The following is a 21,305-nucleotide window of genomic DNA, read 5'->3' as shown; positions in this document are numbered from 1 at the left end:
CGAGCATGGTGGCGACACAGTAAAGAGGCTCAGAGAGAATGCCTGTTAAAGAAGTAGCGGTCCTTGTACCTAACATCGAGCATGGTGGCGAGCCATAGAGGAAACAGGCTTCTAAGAAGAATAAGACCACGATGTACAGTGGAGTTGTGTGGTTGATGTTTCTCTCTCACTGTGTGATGTTGTGGTTGATGTTTCTCTCTCACTGTGTGATGTTGTGGTTGATGTTTCTGTCACTGTGTGATGTTGTGTTTGATGTTTCTCTCTCACTGTGTGATGTTGTGGTTGATGTTTCTGTCACTGTGTGATGTTGTGGTTGATGTTTCTCTCACTGTGTGATGTTGTGGTTGATGTTTCTGTCACTGTGTGATGTTGTGGTTGATGTTTCTCTCACTGTGTGATGTTGTGGTTGATGTTTCTCTCACTGTGTGATGTTGTGGTTGATGTTTCTCTCACTGTGTGATGTTGTGGTTGATGTTTCTCTCTCACTGTGTGATGTTGGGGTTGATGTTTCTCTCTCACTGTGTGATGTTGTGGTTGATGTTTCTGTCACTGTGTGATGTTGTGGTTGATGTTTCTGTCACTGTGTGATGTTGTGGTTGATGTTTCTCTCTCACTGTGTGATGTTGGGGTTGATGTTTCTGTCACTGTGTGATGTTGTGGTTGATGTTTCTGTCACTGTGTGATGTTGTGGTTGATGTTTCTCTCTCACTGTGTGATGTTGGGGTTGATGTTTCTCTCTCACTGTGTGATGTTGTGGTTGATGTTTCTGTCACTGTGTGATGTTGTGGTTGATGTTTCTGTCACTGTGTGATGTTGTGGTTGATGTTTCTCTCTCACTGTGTGATGTTGGGGTTGATGTTTCTGTCACTGTGTGATGTTGTGGTTGATGTTTCTGTCACTGTGTGATGTTGGGGTTGTCACTGTGTGATGTTGTGGTTGATGTTTCTCTCTCACTGTGTGATGTTGTGGTTGATGTTTCTGTCACTGTGTGATGTTGTGGTTGATGTTTCTGTCACTGTGTGATGTTGTGGTTGATGTTTCTGTCACTGTGTGATGTTAGGGTTGATGTTTCTGTCACTGTGTGATGTTGGGGTTGATGTTTCTGTCACTGTGTGATGTTGTGGTTGATGTTTCTGTCACTGTGTGATGTTGTGTTGGGGTTGATGTTTCTGTCACTGTGTGATGTTGTGTTGTGGTTGATGTTTATGTGATAGTTGCTCAGCATGTTTCTCTGTGTTTCTCTGTCCACAGACGAGGTGATTGAGAATGAGACTCCTGGGTCCTTGAACAACCAGTTGTCCTGGAAACAAGGCCGTCAGCTCCTCAGACAGTGAGTTACTATACCATACCACTAACCCTGGAAACAAGGCCGTCAGCTCCTCAGACACTGAGTTACTATACCATACCACTAACCCTGGAAACAAGGTCATCAGCTCCTCAGACAGTGAGTTACTATACCATACCATACCACTAACCCTGGAAACAAGGTCATCAGCTCCTCAGACAGTGAGTTACTATACCATACCATACCACTAACCCTGGAAACAAGGTCATCAGCTCCTCAGACAGTGAGTTACTATACCATACCATACCACTAACCCTGGAAACAAGGTCATCAGCTCCTCAGACAGTGAGTTACTATACCATACCACTACCACTAACCCTGGAAACAAGGTCATCAGCTCCTCAGACAGTGAGTTACTATACCATACCATACCACTAACCCTGGAAACAAGGTCATCAGCTCCTCAGACAGTGAGTTACTATACCATACCATACCACTAACCCTGGAAACAAGGTCATCAGCTCCTCAGACAGTGAGTTACTATACCATACCATACCACTAACCCTGGAAACAAGGTCATCAGCTCCTCAGACAGTGAGTTACTATACCATACCATACCACTAACCCTGGAAACAAGGTCATCAGCTCCTCAGACAGTGAGTTACTATACCATACCACTACCACTAACCCTGGAAACAAGGTCATCAGCTCCTCAGACAGTGAGTTACTATACCATACCATACCACTAACCCTGGAAACAAGGTCATCAGCTCCTCAGACAGTGAGTTACTATACCATACCACTACCACTAACCCTGGAAACAAGGTCATCAGCTCCTCAGACAGTGAGTTACTATACCATACCATACCACTAACCCTGGAAACAAGGTCATCAGCTCCTCAGACAGTGAGTTACTATACCATACCATACCACTAACCCTGGAAACAAGGTCATCAGCTCCTCAGACAGTGAGTTACTATACCATACCACTACCACTAACCCTGGAAACAAGGTCATCAGCTCCTCAGACAGTGAGTTACTATACCATACCATACCACTAACCCTGGAAACAAGGTCATCAGCTCCTCAGACAGTGAGTTACTATACCATACCACTACCACTAACCCTGGAAACAATGTCATCAGCTCCTCAGACAGTGAGTTACCATCCTCAGTGAGTTTCTGAACTGTTCTTTTTTTCTGATGGATTATATTGACATGGCTCCAACACAACCAGGGAATATACAGGCTGTCTGTTACATCAACAGAGTTCCACCCCAACTCTCCAGAGGACCATCATGACCCCCTACAGAGATGCTTTCAAGCTGAAGTTATACAACCGTAGTTATACAAGACATACACATAATGAATGCAAAGATATTGCATTTGACCTTTAGTGTCTCCTCAGAATTACCTCAGACAGACTCCAGTCAAAACGGCTTTTCAGCGGCTCTGGCGGCTCTGACGGCTCTGGCGGCTCTGGCTGCTCTGACGGCTCTGGCGGCTCTGGCGGCTCCTCTTTTCAGACTGGCCGTTGTGTAGTCTGCATGGCAGTGTCAGACTCGTTGTCTGAGACAAACAGTACTAGCACTGCTCTACCTTGCTGCCAGACAGACAGGCCTTTCTAAGGTGGCGCCGGAGCAGAAGGAGGACGTTTTACTTGAGCCCAACCGATTGTGTTTTTTTGTTCGTTTATCTGCGTTGTTTGTAACTTATTTTTTTACTCATTTTCTACATAATGTTTCCGCTACCGTCTCTTATGACCAAAAATAACTTCTGGACATCAGGTCTGCGATTACACACCACGGACTATCAGAATCCTTTTTCTTCTTTCACGACTCTGACGAACACGAGGCGGAGGATAAACGGCTCCCTCGGGAACAGGCCCCGACCCCAGTGATCTGCGTGAAGAGGAGGCGTAGAAAGAGATGACGGGGGCAGGCTGCCTTCTGAGGAGTCGGAGGTGATTGAATAAACCCCCACTTCCCCAATTCTGCTCGCAAACATTAAAACATTAAAAACGGTAACATCTTATGTTTCACGGAGTCGTGGCTGAATGACGACAATATCAACATACAGCTGGCTGGTTATACCGTCAGGATAGAACAGTGGCGTCTGGTATGACAAGGGGAGGCAGTCTGTGTATTTTTGTAAACAACCACTGGTGCACCATATCTAAGGAAGTCTCGAGCTATTGCTCACCTGAGGTTAAGTATATCATGATAAGCTGTAGACCACACTACCTACCGAGAGAGTTCTTATCTGTGTTCTTCATAGCTGTTTACATACCACCTCAGTCAGAGGTTGGAACTTTGATAGCATTGAATGAGCTATATTCCGCCATAAGAAAACGCTCACCCAGAGGCGGCGCTCCTCGTAGCCGGGGACTTAAATCAGTTTTACCTCATTTCTATCAACATGTTAAATGTGCAACCAGAGGAAAAAGAACTCTGGGACCACCTTTACTCCACACACAGAGACGCATACAAAGCTCTCCCTCGCTCTCCATTTGGCAAATCTGATGATAATTCTATCCTCCTGATTACTGCTTACAAACTAAAATTAAAGCAGAAAGTACCAGTGACTTGGTTAATAAGAAAGTGGTCAGATGAAGCAGATGCTACAGGACTGTTTTGCAGCACAGACTGGAATATGTTCTGGGATTCCTCCAATGGAATTGAGGAGTACACCACATCAGTCACTGGCTTCATCAATAAGTGCACTGATGACGTCGTCCCCACAGTGACCGTATGTACGTACCCCAACCAGAAGCCATGGATAAAAGGCAGCAGCTGCACTGAGCTAAAGCTAAACGCTTTCAAGGAGAGGGACTCTAACCCGGAAGCTTATAAGAAATCCCACTATGCCCTCCGACGAACCATCAAACAGGCAAAGCGTCAATATAGGACTAAGATCGAGTCATACTACACTGGCTCCAACGCTTGTCGGATGTGGCAGGGCTAACAAAACATTAGACTACAAATGGAAGTACATCCGAGAGCTGCCCAGTGACACTAGCCTACAGGACGAGCTAAACTACTTCTATGCTCTTTTCGAGGCAAATAACACTGAAACATGCATGAGAGCACCAGCTGTACCGGAAGACTGTGTGATCATGCGCTCCACAGCTGATGTGAATAAACCTTTAGACAGGTCAACATTCATAAGACTGCAGGGCCAGACGGATTACCAAGACTTGATACTCCAAGCATGCGCTGACCAACTAGCCAGTGTCTTCACTGACATTTCCAACCTCTCCCTGTCCGAGTCTGTAATACCAACATGTTTTAAGCAGACCACCATCGTGCTTGTGCCCAAGAACATCAAGATAACCTGCCTAAATGACTACCGACCCGTAGCACTCACGTCTGTAGCCATGAAGTGCGTTGAAAGGCTGGTCATAGCTCACATCAACACCATTATCCCAGAAACCCTAGGCCCACTCCATTTTGCATACCGCCCCAACAGATCCACAGATGATGCTGTCTCTTTTGCGCTCCACACTGCCCTTTCCCACCTGGACAAAAGGAACACCTATGTTAGAATGCTATTCATTGACAACAGCTCAGCGTTCAACACCATAGTGCCCACAAAACTCATAACTAAGCTAAGGACCCTGGGACTAAACACCTCCCTCTGCAACTGGATCCTGGACTTCCTTACGGGCTGCCCCCAGGTGGTAAGGGTAGGTAACAACACATCTGCCATGCTGATCCTCAACGCATGGGCCCCTCAGGGGTGCGTGCTCAGCCCCCTCCTGTACTCCCTGTTCACTCATGACTGCACGACTCCAACACCATCATTAAATTTGCCGATGACACAACAGTGGTAGGCCTGATCACCGACGAGACAGCCTATAGGGAGGAGGTCAGAGACCTGGCCGTGTGGTGCCAGGACAACAACCTCTCCCTCAACATGATCAAGACAAAGGAGATGATTGTGGTCTACAGAAAAAGGAGGGCCGAGCACGCCCCCCTTCTCATCGACAGGGCTGTAGTGGAGCAGGTTGAGCATTTCAAGTTCCTTGGTGTCCACATCACCAACAAACTACCATGGTCCAAACACACCAAGACACTCATGAAGAGGGTACGACAAAACCAATTCCCCCTCAGTAGACTGAAAAGATTTGGCATGGGTCCTCAGATCCTCAAAAGGGTCTACAGCTGCACCATCGAGAGCATCCTAACGGGTTGCATCACTACCTGGTATGGCAACCGCTCGGCATCCGACCGCAAGGCACTACAGAGCGTAGTGCGTACGACCCAGTACATCACTGGGGCCAAGCTTCCTGCCATCCAGGACCTCTATTCCAGGCGGTGTCAGAGGAAGGCCCTAAAAATTGTCAAAGACTCCAGCCACCCTAATCATAGACTGTTCTTTCTGCCTTTGCAGGGCAAGCGGTACCGGAGTGCCAAGTCTAGGTCCAAAAGGTTTCTAAACAGCTTCTACCCCCAAGCCATAAGACTCCTGAACATCTAACCAAATTGCCACCCAGACTATTTGCATTGCCCCCCTCCTCTCTCCACACCAGTGCTATTCTCTGTTGTTATCTATGCAGAGTCACATAAATAACTCTATCTTCATGTACATATGACCTCAACTAACCAGTACCTCTGCACATTGACTCTGTACCCCCTGTTTATATTGTTATTTTTTTACTACTGCTCTTTAATTACTTGTTACTTTGATCTCTTATCCATATTTTTTTTTAACTGCACTGTTGTATTCAGCATTTCACTGTAAGGTCTACTACACCTGTTGTATTCAGCATTTCACTGTAAGGTCTACTACACCTGTTGTATTCAGCATTTCACTGTAAGGTCTACTACACCTGTTGTATTCAGCATTTCACTGTAAGGTCTACTACACCTGTTGTATTCAGCATTTCACTGTAAGGTCTACTACACCTGTTGTATTCAGCATTTCACTGTAAGGTCTACTACACCTGTTGTATTCAGCATTTCACTGTGAGGTCTACTACACCTGTTGTATTCAGCATTTCACTGTGAGGTCTACTACACCTGTTGTATTCAGCATTTCACTGTAAGGTCTACTACACCTGTTGTATTCAGCATTTCACTGTGAGGTCTACTACACCTGTTGTATTCAGCATTTCACTGTCAGGTCTACCTACACCTGTTGTATTCAGCATTTCACTGTAAGGTCTACTACACCTGTTGTATTCAGCATTTCACTGTAAGGTCTACTACACCTGTTGTATTCAGCATTTCACTGTAAGGTCTACTACACCTGTTGTGTTCAGCATTTCACTGTAAGATCTACTACACCTGTTGTATTCAGCATTTCACTGTGAGGTCTACTACACCTGTTGTATTCAGCATTTCACTGTGAGGTCTAATACACCTATTGTATTCAGCATTTCACTGTGAGGTCTACTACACCTGTTGTATTCAGCATTTCACTGTAAGGTCTACTACACCTGTTGTATTCAGCATTTCACTGTAAGGTCTACTACACCTGTTGTATTCAGCATTTCACTGTAAGGTCTACTACACCTGTTGTATTCAGCATTTCACTGTGAGGTCTACTACACCTGTTGTATTCAGCATTTCACTGTGAGGTCTACTACACCTGTTGTATTCAGCATTTCACTGTAAGGTCTACTACACCTGTTGTATTCAGCATTTCACTGTGAGGTCTACTACACCTGTTGTATTCAGCATTTCACTGTCAGGTCTACCTACACCTGTTGTATTCAGCATTTCACTGTAAGGTCTACTACACCTGTTGTATTCAGCATTTCACTGTAAGGTCTACTACACCTGTTGTATTCAGCATTTCACTGTAAGGTCTACTACACCTGTTGTGTTCAGCATTTCACTGTAAGATCTACTACACCTGTTGTATTCAGCATTTCACTGTGAGGTCTACTACACCTGTTGTATTCAGCATTTCACTGTGAGGTCTAATACACCTGTTGTATTCAGCATTTCACTGTGAGGTCTACTACACCTGTTGTATTCAGCATTTCACTGTGAGGTCTACTACACCTGTTGTATTCAGCATTTCACTGTGAGGTCTACTACACCTGTTGTATTCAGCATTTCACTGTAAGGTCTACTACACCTGTTGTATTCAGCATTTCACTGTAAGGTCTACTACACCTGTTGTATTCAGCATTTCACTGTAAGGTCTACTACACCTGTTGTGTTCAGCATTTCACTGTAAGGTCTACTACACCTGTTGTGTTCAGCATTTCACTGTAAGGTCTACTACACCTGTTGTGTTCAGCATTTCACTGTAAGGTCTACTACACCTGTTGTATTCAGCATTTCACTGTGAGGTCTACTACACCTGTTGTATTCAGCATTTCACTGTGAGGTCTACTACACCTGTTGTATTCAGCATTCCACTGTGAGGTCTACTACACCTGTTGTATTCAGCATTTCACTGTAAGGTCTACTACACCTGTTGTATTCAGCATTTCACTGTGAGGTCTACTACACCTGTTGTATTCAGCATTTCACTGTGAGGTCTACTACACCTGTTGTATTCAGCATTTCACTGTAAGGTCTACTACACCTGTTGTATTCAGCATTTCACTGTAAGGTCTTCTACACCTGTTGTATTCAGCATTTCACTGTAAGGTCTACTACACCTGTTGTATTCAGCATTTCACTGTGAGGTCTACTACACCTGTTGTATTCAGCATTTCACTGGAAGGTCTACTACACCTGTTGTATTCAGCATTTCACTGTGAGGTCTACTACACCTGTTGTATTCAGCATTTCACTGTAAGGTCTACTACACCTGTTGTATTCAGCATTTCACTGTAAGGTCTACTACACCTGTTGTATTCAGCATTTCACTGTGAGGTCTACTACACCTGTTGTATTCAGCATTTCACTGTGAGGTCTACTACACCTGTTGTATTCAGCATTCCACTGTGAGGTCTACTACACCTGTTGTATTCAGCATTTCACTGTAAGGTCTACTACACCTGTTGTATTCAGCATTTCACTGTAAGGTCTACTACACCTGTTGTATTCAGCATTTCACTGTAAGGTCTACTACACCTGTTGTATTCAGCATTTCACTGTAAGGTCTACTACACCTGTTGTATTCAGCATTTCACTGTGAGGTCTACTACACCTGTTGTATTCAGCATTTCACTGTGAGGTCTACTACACCTGTTGTATTCAGCATTTCACTGTAAGGTCTACTACACCTGTTGTATTCAGCATTTCACTGTAAGGTCTACTACACCTGTTGTATTCAGCATTTCACTGTAAGGTCTACTACACCTGTTGTATTCAGCATTTCACTGTAAGGTCTACTACACCTGTTGTATTCAGCATTTCACAGTGAGGTCTACTACACCTGTTGTATTCAGCATTTCACTGTGAGGTCTACTACACCTGTTGTATTCAGCATTTCACTGTAAGGTCTACTACACCTGTTGTATTCAGCATTTCACTGTGAGGTCTACTACACCTGTTGTATTCAGCATTTCACTGTAAGGTCTACTACACCTGTTGTATTCAGCATTTCACTGTGAGGTCTACTACACCTGTTGTATTCAGCATTTCACTGTGAGGTCTACTACACCTGTTGTATTCAGCATTTCACTGTGAGGTCTACTACACCTGTTGTATTCAGCATTTCACTGTGAGGTCTACTACACCTGTTGTATTCAGCATTTCACTGTAAGGTCTACTACACCTGTTGTATTCAGCATTTCACTGTGAGGTCTACTACACCTGTTGTATTCAGCATTTCACTGTGAGGTCTACCTACACCTGTTGTATTCAGCATTTCACTGTAAGGTCTACTACACCTGTTGTATTCAGCATTTCACTGTGAGGTCTACTACACCTGTTGTATTCAGCATTTCACTGTAAGGTCTACTACACCAGTTGTATTCAGCATTTCACTGTGAGGTCTACTACACCTGTTGTATTCAGCATTTCACTGTGAGGTCTACTACACCTGTTGTATTCAGCATTCCACTGTGAGGTCTACTACACCTGTTGTATTCAGCATTTCACTGTAAGGTCTACTACACCTGTTGTATTCAGCATTTCACTGTAAGGTCTACTACACCTGTTGTATTCAGCATTTCACTGTAAGGTCTACTACACCTGTTGTATTCAGCATTTCACTGTAAGGTCTACTACACCTGTTGTATTCAGCATTTCACTGTGAGGTCTACTACACCTGTTGTATTCAGCATTTCACTGTAAGGTCTACTACACCAGTTGTATTCAGCATTTCACTGTGAGGTCTACTACACCTGTTGTATTCAGCATTTCACTGTGAGGTCTACTACACCTGTTGTATTCAGCATTTCACTGTGAGGTCTAATACACCTATTGTATTCAGCATTTCACTGTGAGGTCTACTACACCTGTTGTATTCAGCATTTCACTGTAAGGTCTACTACACCTGTTGTATTCAGCATTTCACTGTAAGGTCTACTACACCTGTTGTATTCAGCATTTCACTGTAAGGTCTACTACACCTGTTGTATTCAGCATTTCACTGTGAGGTCTACTACACCTGTTGTATTCAGCATTTCACTGTGAGGTCTACTACACCTGTTGTATTCAGCATTTCACTGTAAGGTCTACTACACCTGTTGTATTCAGCATTTCACTGTGAGGTCTACTACACCTGTTGTATTCAGCATTTCACTGTCAGGTCTACCTACACCTGTTGTATTCAGCATTTCACTGTAAGGTCTACTACACCTGTTGTATTCAGCATTTCACTGTAAGGTCTACTACACCTGTTGTATTCAGCATTTCACTGTAAGGTCTACTACACCTGTTGTGTTCAGCATTTCACTGTAAGATCTACTACACCTGTTGTATTCAGCATTTCACTGTGAGGTCTACTACACCTGTTGTATTCAGCATTTCACTGTGAGGTCTAATACACCTGTTGTATTCAGCATTTCACTGTGAGGTCTACTACACCTGTTGTATTCAGCATTTCACTGTGAGGTCTACTACACCTGTTGTATTCAGCATTTCACTGTGAGGTCTACTACACCTGTTGTATTCAGCATTTCACTGTAAGGTCTACTACACCTGTTGTATTCAGCATTTCACTGTAAGGTCTACTACACCTGTTGTATTCAGCATTTCACTGTAAGGTCTACTACACCTGTTGTGTTCAGCATTTCACTGTAAGGTCTACTACACCTGTTGTGTTCAGCATTTCACTGTAAGGTCTACTACACCTGTTGTGTTCAGCATTTCACTGTAAGGTCTACTACACCTGTTGTATTCAGCATTTCACTGTGAGGTCTACTACACCTGTTGTATTCAGCATTTCACTGTGAGGTCTACTACACCTGTTGTATTCAGCATTCCACTGTGAGGTCTACTACACCTGTTGTATTCAGCATTTCACTGTAAGGTCTACTACACCTGTTGTATTCAGCATTTCACTGTGAGGTCTACTACACCTGTTGTATTCAGCATTTCACTGTGAGGTCTACTACACCTGTTGTATTCAGCATTTCACTGTAAGGTCTACTACACCTGTTGTATTCAGCATTTCACTGTAAGGTCTACTACACCTGTTGTATTCAGCATTTCACTGTAAGGTCTACTACACCTGTTGTATTCAGCATTTCACTGTAAGGTCTACTACACCTGTTGTATTCAGCATTTCACTGTGAGGTCTACTACACCTGTTGTATTCAGCATTTCACTGTGAGGTCTACTACACCTGTTGTATTCAGCATTTCACTGTAAGGTCTACTACACCTGTTGTATTCAGCATTTCACTGTAAGGTCTACTACACCTGTTGTATTCAGCATTTCACTGTAAGGTCTACTACACCTGTTGTATTCAGCATTTCACTGTAAGGTCTACTACACCTGTTGTATTCAGCATTTCACAGTGAGGTCTACTACACCTGTTGTATTCAGCATTTCACTGTGAGGTCTACTACACCTGTTGTATTCAGCATTTCACTGTAAGGTCTACTACACCTGTTGTATTCAGCATTTCACTGTGAGGTCTACTACACCTGTTGTATTCAGCATTTCACTGTAAGGTCTACTACACCTGTTGTATTCAGCATTTCACTGTGAGGTCTACTACACCTGTTGTATTCAGCATTTCACTGTGAGGTCTACTACACCTGTTGTATTCAGCATTTCACTGTGAGGTCTACTACACCTGTTGTATTCAGCATTTCACTGTGAGGTCTACTACACCTGTTGTATTCAGCATTTCACTGTAAGGTCTACTACACCTGTTGTATTCAGCATTTCACTGTGAGGTCTACTACACCTGTTGTATTCAGCATTTCACTGTGAGGTCTACCTACACCTGTTGTATTCAGCATTTCACTGTAAGGTCTACTACACCTGTTGTATTCAGCATTTCACTGTGAGGTCTACTACACCTGTTGTATTCAGCATTTCACTGTAAGGTCTACTACACCAGTTGTATTCAGCATTTCACTGTGAGGTCTACTACACCTGTTGTATTCAGCATTTCACTGTGAGGTCTACCTACACCTGTTGTATTCAGCATTTCACTGTAAGGTCTACTACACCTGTTGTATTCAGCATTTCACTGTAAGGTCTACTACACCTGTTGTATTCAGCATTTCACTGTGAGGTCTACTACACCTGTTGTATTCAGCAGTATATTTTGATTTGACTAGCAGACAGACAGACAGACAGACAGACAGACAGACAGACAGACAGACAGACACTGTTGTTATTGTAGTAACTCATTACAGAGTGCCAGTTTACTAGCTGTCTTCAACACAGCTGAGATAGTTATGTGTTAGAGGACACCAGTGTAATGATGCTGGTTGTCTGTCTTCAACACAGCTGAGATAGTTATGTGTTAGAGGACACCAGTGTAATGATGCTGGTTGTCTGTCTTCAACACAGCTGAGATGGTTATGTGTTAGAGGACACCAGTCTAATGATGCTGGTTGTCTGTCTTCAACACAGCTGAGATGGTTATGCGTTAGAGGACACCAGTGTAATGATGCTGGTTGTCTGTCTTCAACACAGCTGAGATGGTTATGCGTTAGAGGACACCAGTCTAATGATGCTTGTCGTCTGTCTTCAACACAGCTGAGATGGTTATGCGTTAGAGGACACCAGTGTAATGATGCTGGTTGTCTGTCTTCAACACAGCTGAGATGGTTATGTGTTAGAGGACACCAGTCTAATGATGCTGGTTGTCTGTCTTCAACACAGCTGAGATGGTTATGCGTTAGAGGACACCAGTGTAATGATGCTGGTTGTCTGTCTTCAACACAGCTGAGATGGTTATGCGTTAGAGGACACCAGTCTAATGATGCTGGTTGTCTGTCTTCAACACAGCTGAGATGGTTATGCGTTAGAGGACACCAGTGTAATGATGCTGGTTGTCTGTCTTCAACACAGCTGAGATGGTTATGCGTTAGAGGACACCAGTCTAATGATGCTGGTTGTCTGTCTTCAACACAGCTGAGATGGTTATGCGTTAGAGGACACCAGTCTAATGATGCTGGTTGTCTGTCTTCAACACAGCTGAGATGGTTATGCGTTAGAGGACACCAGTGTAATGATGCTGGTTGTCTGTCTTCAACACAGCTGAGATGGTTATGCGTTAGAGGACACCAGTGTAATGATGCTGGTTGTCTGTCTTCAACACAGCTGAGATGGTTATGTGTTAGAGGACACCAGTCTAATGATGCTGGTTGTCTGTCTTCAACACAGCTGAGATGGTTATGCGTTAGAGGACACCAGTCTAATGATGCTGGTTGTCTGTCTTCAACACAGCTGAGATGGTTATGCGTTAGAGGACACCAGTGTAATGATGCTGGTTGTCTGTCTTCAACACAGCTGAGATGGTTATGCGTTAGAGGACACCAGTCTAATGATGCTGGTTGTCTGTCTTCAACACAGCTGAGATGGTTATGCGTTAGAGGACACCAGTGTAATGATGCTGGTTGTCTGTCTTCAACACAGCTGAGATGGTTATGCGTTAGAGGACACCAGTCTAATGATGCTGGTTGTCTGTCTTCAACACAGCTGAGATGGTTATGCGTTAGAGGACACCAGTCTAATGATGCTGGTTGTCTGTCTTCAACACAGCTGAGATGGTTATGCGTTAGAGGACACCAGTCTAATGATGCTGGTTGTCTGTCTTCAACACAGCTGAGATGGTTATGCGTTAGAGGACACCAGTCTAATGATGCTGGTTGTCTGTCTTCAACACAGCTGAGATGGTTATGTGTTAGAGGACACCAGTGTAATGATGCTGGTTGTCTGTCTTCAACACAGCTGAGATGGTTATGCGTTAGAGGACACCAGTGTAATGATGCTGGTTGTCTGTCTTCAACACAGCTGAGATGGTTATGCGTTAGAGGACACCAGTGTAATGATGCTGGTTGTCTGTCTTCAACACAGCTGAGATGGTTATGCGTTAGAGGACACCAGTCTAATGATGCTGGTTGTCTGTCTTCAACACAGCTGAGATGGTTATGCGTTAGAGGACACCAGTCTAATGATGCTGGTTGTCTGTCTTCAACACAGCTGAGATGGTTATGCGTTAGAGGACACCAGTCTAATGATGCTGGTTGTCTGTCTTCAACACAGCTGAGACGGTTATGTGTTAGAGGACACCAGTCTAATGATGCTGGTTGTCTGTCTTCAACACAGCTGAGATGGTTATGCGTTAGAGGACACCAGTGTAATGATGCTGGTTGTCTGTCTTCAACACAGCTGAGATGGTTATGCGTTAGAGGACACCAGTGTAATGATGCTGGTTGTCTGTCTTCAACACAGCTGAGATGGTTATGTGTTAGAGGACACCAGTGTAATGATGCTGGTTGTCTGTCTTCAACACAGCTGAGATGGTTATGTGTTAGAGGACACCAGTCTAATGATGCTGGTTGTCTGTCTTCAACACAGCTGAGATGGTTATGCGTTAGAGGACACCAGTCTAATGATGCTGGTTGTCTGTCTTCAACACAGCTGAGATGGTTATGCGTTAGAGGACACCAGTGTAATGATGCTGGTTGTCTGTCTGTCTCTCTGTCAGCAGGGAGATATATAAATGTCCTGATTTAAAGGAGATCTTCACCAGACCCGAAGGCTCTGTCTCCTCTCCTGTGTCATGTTGTGTGCATCTTTCTCTCCTCGCAGTCTGACTCAACTGACAGTAGTGGGAGGCGTAGGGACAAGCTCCTCCTGGGACTAAAAAACACTCACACAGCCTGTCTAATTTGTCCAGGTATCTCCAGGAGGTGGGTTACGCAGACACCATCCTGGATGTGAAGTCTCGCAGGGTACAAACCCTGCTGGGTCTGGCCGGAGACGGAGGGGGCCTTGTGGAGAGGACGGCCAACGGAACAGACACCCGCACCAGAGGAGGGTAAGTTAACACACCTCACTGTCAATACACACACAGGACGGTACCCCCGCAGGATGGTACCCCCGCAGGATGGTACCCCCACAGGATGGTACCCCCACAGGATGGTGCCCCCGCAGGATGGTACCCCCACAGGATGGTACCCCCACAGGATGGTACCCCCACAGGATGGTACCCCCACAGGATGGTGCCCCCACAGGATGGTACCCCCGCAGGATGGTGCCCCCGCAGGATGGTACCCCCGCAGGATGGTACCCCCACAGGATGGTACCCCCACAGGATGGTACCCCCACAGGATGGTACCCCCACAGGATGGTACCCCCACAGGATGGTACCCCCACAGGATGGTGCCCCCACAGGATGGTGCCCCCGCAGGATGGTGCCCCCACAGGATGGTGCCAATGATAGCATTACTAGAAGGGAGAAAATACCTCAGACCAATAATATCATTCTAGTCATTCTATTTCTATGGTCCCAACCTAGAGAAACGGATATGTAAGATGGAGAGGTCAAGATGGTGGATCAGGCTGGCCCCAACCTAAAAAACTGCCTTGATATTGTTAGGACAGCTAGGTCCGTGTTGCCTCTGGCAGAGTGAACCACTGTGTGTGTGTGTGTGTGTGTGTGTGTGTGTGTGAGAGCAGGAAGACAGAGCAATCTGAGTCCAGTGTTGTGCAGGAGGCCTTCAGGTTCATAGAAAGCTCTGCAGCTGACTACAGTGATGAAGATGATGATGAAGACGGTTCAGGGAATGACAGGACTATCATGGAACGGACAGGACCTACAGGGACGGTAAGGTGCACACACACACACACACAGATATGCATCACACACACACAGATATGCATCACACACACACAGACATGCATCACACACACACACAGATATGCATCACACACACACACAGACATGCATCAGACACACACAGACAAACGCTTAGCTAAATCGTTTTCCTTCTGAAGTTCATGATAATATCAGTCAATTAACAGAACTGATCTGACAATATCAGAATGGATTTCTGTCTGCTGGCAGTCACAATATGCCTCAATGTCCCTGTCTCTGCCCCTTAGATAGTGAGGAAGAAGCCATCATCTGCCCTGTCCACCAGTATGGACACAAGTGAGGATCCAGACACTGAGGATGCACTGAAGGGCTTTGACTTCCTGTCTAGTCCAGATGATATGGACACATCACCTGAGTCCCGCAGCGCAGGGAACGGGACCAACTGGGGTGAGTTACACAAGTAAATAAACAAGGTTAAAACCTGTCCCTCTGACTAAAATATTAGTACCCTGGTAGACTGTAGTGTTCAGGACACTGTCAACCAACACCCTGGTAGACTGTAGTGTTCAGGTCACTGTCAACCAACACACTGGTAGACTGTAGTGTTCAGGTCACTGTCAACCAACACACTGGTAGACTGTAGTGTTCAGGTCACTGTCAACCAACACCCTGGTAGACTGTAGTGTTCAGGTCACTCTCAACCAACACCCTGGTAGACTGTAGTGTTCAGGTCACTGTCAACCAACACCCTGGTAGACTGTAGTGTTCAGGTCACTGTCAACCAACACACTGGTAGACTGTAGTGTTCAGGTCACTGTCAACCAACACCCTGGTAGACTGTAGTGTTCAGGTCACTCTCAACCAACACCCTGGTAGACTGTAGTGTTCAGGTCACTGTCAACCTGGTAGACTGTAGTGTTCAGGTCACTGTCAACCTGGTAGACTGTAGTGTTCAGGTCACTGTCAACCTGGTAGACTGTAGTGTTCAGGTCACTGTCAACCTGGTAGACTGTAGTGTTCAGGTCACTGTCAACCTGGTAGACTGTAGTGTTCAGGTCACTGTCAACCTGGTAGACTGTAGTGTTTTTAATGAATAACTGCAGATCACTTGTATTTACTACCTTAAATACCACATATTCATTATTTTACACACACTAACTATTATATAATTGATTGTTTCATTTCACGCCATTTTTCTGTTATTTTTCTCTGGTGTTTTTTGTTCAAACAGATTGCAGATTGTTGATAGAGATTTGGTGTCCATCATATTCTGTCTGTACCCCTCTGTAGCCTGTCTCTACCCCTCTGTAGCCTGTCTCTACCCCTCTGTAGCCTGTCTGTACCCCTCTGTAGCCTGTCTGTACCCCTCTGTAGCCTGTCTGTACCCCTCTGTAGCCTGTCTGTACCCCTCTGTAGCCTGTCTCTACCCCTCTGTAGCCTGTCTCTACCCCTCTGTAGCCTGTCTCTACCCCTCTGTAGCCTGTCTCTACCCCTCTGTAGCCTGTCTCTACCCCTCTGTAGCCTGTCTCTACCCCTCTGTAGCCTGTCTCTACCCCTCTGTAGCCTGTCTGTCTCTACCCCTCTGTAGCCTGTCTGTCTCTACCCCTCTGTAGCCTGTCTGTCTCTACCCCTCTGTAGCCTGTCTGTCTCTACCCCTCTGTAGCCTGTCTGTCTCTACCCCTCTGTAGCCTGTCTGTCTCTACCCCTCTGTAGCCTGTCTGTCTCTACCCCTCTGTAGCCTGTCTCTACCCCTCTGTAGCCTGTCTCTACCCCTCTGTAGCCTGTCTCTACCCCTCTGTAGCCTGTCTCTACCCCTCTGTAGCCTGTCTCTACCCCTCTGTAGCCTGTCTGTCTCTACCCCTCTGTAGCCTGTCTGTCTCTACCCCTCTGTAGCCTGTCTGTCTCTACCCCTCTGTAGCCTGTCTGTCTCTACCCCTCTGTAGCCTGTCTGTCTCTACCCCTCTGTAGCCTGTCTGTCTCTACCCCTCTGTAGCCTGTCTGTCTCTACCCCTCTGTAGCCTGTCTGTCTCTACCCCTCTGTAGCCTGTCTGTCTCTACCCCTCTGTAGCCTGTCTGTCTCTACCCCTCTGTAGCCTGTCTGTCTCTACCCCTCTGTAGCCTGTCTGTACCCCTCTGTAGCCTGTCTGTACCCCTCTGTAGCCTGTCTGGACCCCTCAGTAGCCTGTCTCTACCCCTCAGTAGCCTGTCTCTACCCCTCTGTAGCCTGTCTCTACCCCTCTGTAGCCTGTCTGTCTCTACCCCTCTGTAGCCTGTCTCTACCCCTCTGTAGCCTGTCTGTACCCCTCTGTAGCCTGTCTGTACCCCTCTGTAGCCTGTCTGTACCCCTCTGTTGCCTGTCTCTACCCCTCTGTAGCCTGTCTCTACCCCTCTGGAGCCTGTCTCTACCCCTCTGTAGCCTGTCTCTACCCCTCTGTAGCCTGTCTTTTCCACCTCTGTGTTCAAATGTATTTATATAGCCCTTCGTACATCAGCTGGTATCTCAAAGTGCTGTACAGAAACCCAGCCTAAAACCCCAAACAGCAAGCAATGCAGGTGTAGAAGCACGGTGGCTAGGAAAAACTCCCTAGAAAGGCCAAAACCTAGGAAGAAACCTAGAGAGGAACCAGGCTATGTGGGGTGGCCAGTCCTCTTCTGGCTGTGCCAGGTGGAGATTATAACAGAACATGGCCAAGATGTTCAAATGTTCATAAATGACCAGCATGGTCAAATAATAATAATCACTGGCAGAACAGTTGAAACTGGAGCAGCAGCACAGCCAGGTGGACTGGGGACAGCAAGGAGTCATCATGTCAGGTAGTCCTGAGGCATGGTCCTAGGGCTCAGGTCCTCCGAGAGAGAGAAAGAGAGAATTAGAGAGAGCACACTTAAATTCACACAGGACAACGGATAGGACAGGAGAAGTACTCCAGATATAACAGACTGACTCTAGCCCCCCAACACATAAACTACTGCAGCATAAATACTGGAGGCAGAGACAGGAGGGGTCAGGAGACACTGTGGCCCCATCCGATGATACCCGATGATACAGGGCCAAACAGGAAGGATATAACCCCACCCACTTTGCCATAGCACAGCCCCCACACCACTAGAGGGATATCTTCAACCACCAACTTACCATCCTGAGACAAGGCCGAGTATAGCCCACAAAGATCTCCTCCACGGCACAACCCAAGGGGGGGGCGCCAACCCAGACAGGAAGATCACATCAGTGACTCAATGTTGGTCTTTGAAAGGAATTGACCATTTTGTCACATGCTTTGTGAACCATACAGTTTTTATTTTAACCAAAACCTGGAAAATGGATTAGAAAGATTGCAAGAAAGAAATATTTATAAAAAGAAAGATAGAAAGATGGACAGAGTGGTTTTGGTTAAGGATTGTCTCCACAGTGACTTGTCCATGTGGGGGGGTCTCTGAGCTCCTTGTGACTCCTAAAGGTTTACACTCCTTGGGGTATTCTCCTTCCCTTTCAACTCCTTTATAACTATTTAAATAGTATCTGGTCTTAGTGGCTAGTTACTGGAGGGACTATCCAAGACCAGGGTAAATCCTCCTGGACAGTAGGAATTGGTTGCTGCTTCATTCCTGGTCACATCTAGATCCTGGACAGCCTCTCCTATCGCTCTGGTTTTGTCCCCCTGTAGAGGAGGAGCAGCACACTGCCATGTCAGGGGCCTGGGACATGGACCAGGGTCTGATATCCAAACTCAAAGAGGAGTACAGGAAGGAACGCAAGGGGAAAAAAGTAGGGCAGAGTAAGTCCTCTCTCGATGCCTCCTCTTCCTCTTCTCTCTCTGTAGAGTAAGAGAAATATAAACAAAAGCCTTATATCAAGAACACGCATCTTGTTCTTTTACTGCGGCTGCTCTTTCATAGCTCTGTCTTCAACTCTGTCTTCAACTCTGTCTTCAACTCTGTCTTCAACTCTGTCTTCAACTCTGTCTTCAACTCCCTTAATTCCATAGCTCTGTCTTCAACTCTGTCTTCAACTCTGTCTTCAACTCTGTCTTCAACTCTGTCTTCAACTCTGTCTTCAACTCCCTTAATTCCATAGCTCTGTCTTCAACTCTGTCTTCAACTCCCTTAATTCCATAGCTCTGTCTTCAACTCTGTCTTCAACTCCCTTAATTCCATAGCTCTGTCTTCAACTCTGTCTTCAACTCCCTTAATTCCATAACTCTGTCTTCAACTCTGTCTTCAACTCTGTCTTCAACTCCCTTAATTCCATAGCTCTGTCTTCAACTCTGTCTTCAACTCCCTTAATTCCATAGCTCTGTCTTCAACTCCCTTAATTCCATATCTCTGTCTTCAACTCTGTCTTCAACTCTGTCTTCAACTCTGTCTTCAACTCCCTTAATTCCATAGCTCTGTCTTCAACTCTGTCTTCAACTCCCTTAATTCCATAGCTCTGTCTTCAACTCTGTCTTCAACTCCCTTAATTCCATAACTCTGTCTTCAACTCCCTTAATTCCATAACTCTGTCTTCAACTCTGTCTTCAACTCCCTTAATTCCATAGCGGTGTCTTCAACTCTGTCTTCAACTCCCTTAATTCCATAACTCTGTATTCAACTCCCTTAATTCCATATCTCTGTCTTCAACTCCCTTAATTCCATAGCTCTGTCTTCAACTCTGTCTTCAACTCCCTTAATTCCATAACTCTGTCTTCAACTCTGTCTTCAACTCCCTTAATTCCATAGCTCTGTCTTCAACTCTGTCTTCAACTCCCTTAATTCCATAACTCTGTATTCAACTCCCTTAATTCCATAGCTCTGTCTTCAACTCTGTCTTCAACTCCCTTAATTCCATAACTCTGTATTCAACTCCCTTAATTCCATATCTCTGTCTTCAACTCCCTTAATTCCATAACTCTGTCTTCAACTCCCTTAATTCCATAGCTCTGTCTTCAACTCTGTCTTCAACTCCCTTAATTCCATAACTCTGTCTTCAACTCTGTCTTCAACTCCCTTAATTCCATAGCTCTGTCTTCAACTGTCTTCAACTCCCTTAATTCCATAACTCTGTCTTCAACTCTGTCTTCAACTCCCTTAATTCCATAGCTCTGTCTTCAACTCTGTCTTCAACTCCCTTAATTCCATAACTCTGTATTCAACTCCCTTAATTCCATATCTCTGTCTTCAACTCTCTATATTCTGACTCTTTGTGTAAACATTGTCTGTGTATCTGTTTAGTTATTCCTTCATTTCCTTCAATGCTCCATTCTGTTCTGTCTCTAGTTTAGATATCCATTTGTTCACTGCTAGCTACAGTGTATCATTCCCCATGTATATTATCATTGTCTGTCTTAATGCAGTCTATAGAACCTCTATTGGAGTTAGTCTGCAAGGAATCAAACCCTGACTGAATCATATTGCACTCAACATTCCCATCTTCTAGTAGAGTCTCATAGAAGACAAGGAATCAAACCCTGATTGAATCATATTGCACTCAACATACCCATCTTCTAGTAGAGTCTCATAGAAGACAAGGAATCAAGGAATCATATTGCACTCAACACACCCATCTTCTAGTAGAGTTTTTTTATTTTATTTAAATTTCACCTTTATTTAACCAGGTAGGCTAGTTGAAAACAAGTTCTCATTTACAACTGCGACCTGGCCAAGATAAAGCATAGCAGTGTGAACAGACAACAACACAGAGTCTTATAGAAGACAAGGAATCAAACCCTGATTGTATCATATTGCACTCAACATTCCCATCTTCTCCTAGAGTCTCATAGATGTGACGGTTGGGCATAAACAGCACTTAGAATCAACTCTGCAACCTTGAAAGACGAGACTATTTAAGTTGATGTCATGATACAAAACAAGACCGATGCTCAGTCCCATTTTCCTACTTA

General features: G+C 45.1%; 1 protein-coding gene across 6 annotated transcripts in view; it reads left to right on the top strand.

The window, feature by feature from the left end:
- Positions 1-21,305, top strand: part of LOC139377016 (striatin-like) — a 75,206-nt gene that overhangs the window by 37,187 nt on the left and 16,714 nt on the right. For 4 of the 6 annotated variants that reach the window (XR_011627983.1, XR_011627984.1, XM_071120084.1 and 1 more), the window contains 4 exons: positions 1,252-1,330; positions 14,506-14,646; positions 15,288-15,435; positions 15,714-15,873. Coding sequence is in view for 3 of the 6 variants with exons in the window: in XM_071120084.1 (XP_070976185.1) it covers positions 1,252-1,330; positions 14,506-14,646; positions 15,288-15,435; positions 15,714-15,873 (528 nt within the window). In the remaining 3 variants the exon portion in view is untranslated. Of the gene's footprint in view, positions 1-1,251; positions 1,331-14,505; positions 14,647-15,287; positions 15,436-15,713; positions 15,874-19,091; positions 19,203-21,305 lie in introns of all 6 variants that reach the window. The other 2 variants (XR_011627982.1, XM_071120083.1) reach the window with 1 other exon arrangement.

This window comes from Oncorhynchus clarkii, chromosome 20, assembly GCF_045791955.1.
Source record: "Oncorhynchus clarkii lewisi isolate Uvic-CL-2024 chromosome 20, UVic_Ocla_1.0, whole genome shotgun sequence".
Taxonomy (NCBI): domain Eukaryota; kingdom Metazoa; phylum Chordata; class Actinopteri; order Salmoniformes; family Salmonidae; genus Oncorhynchus; species Oncorhynchus clarkii.
The sequence above is the reverse complement of the archived record's forward strand: the minus strand, read 5'-3'. Positions and strand labels throughout refer to the sequence as shown.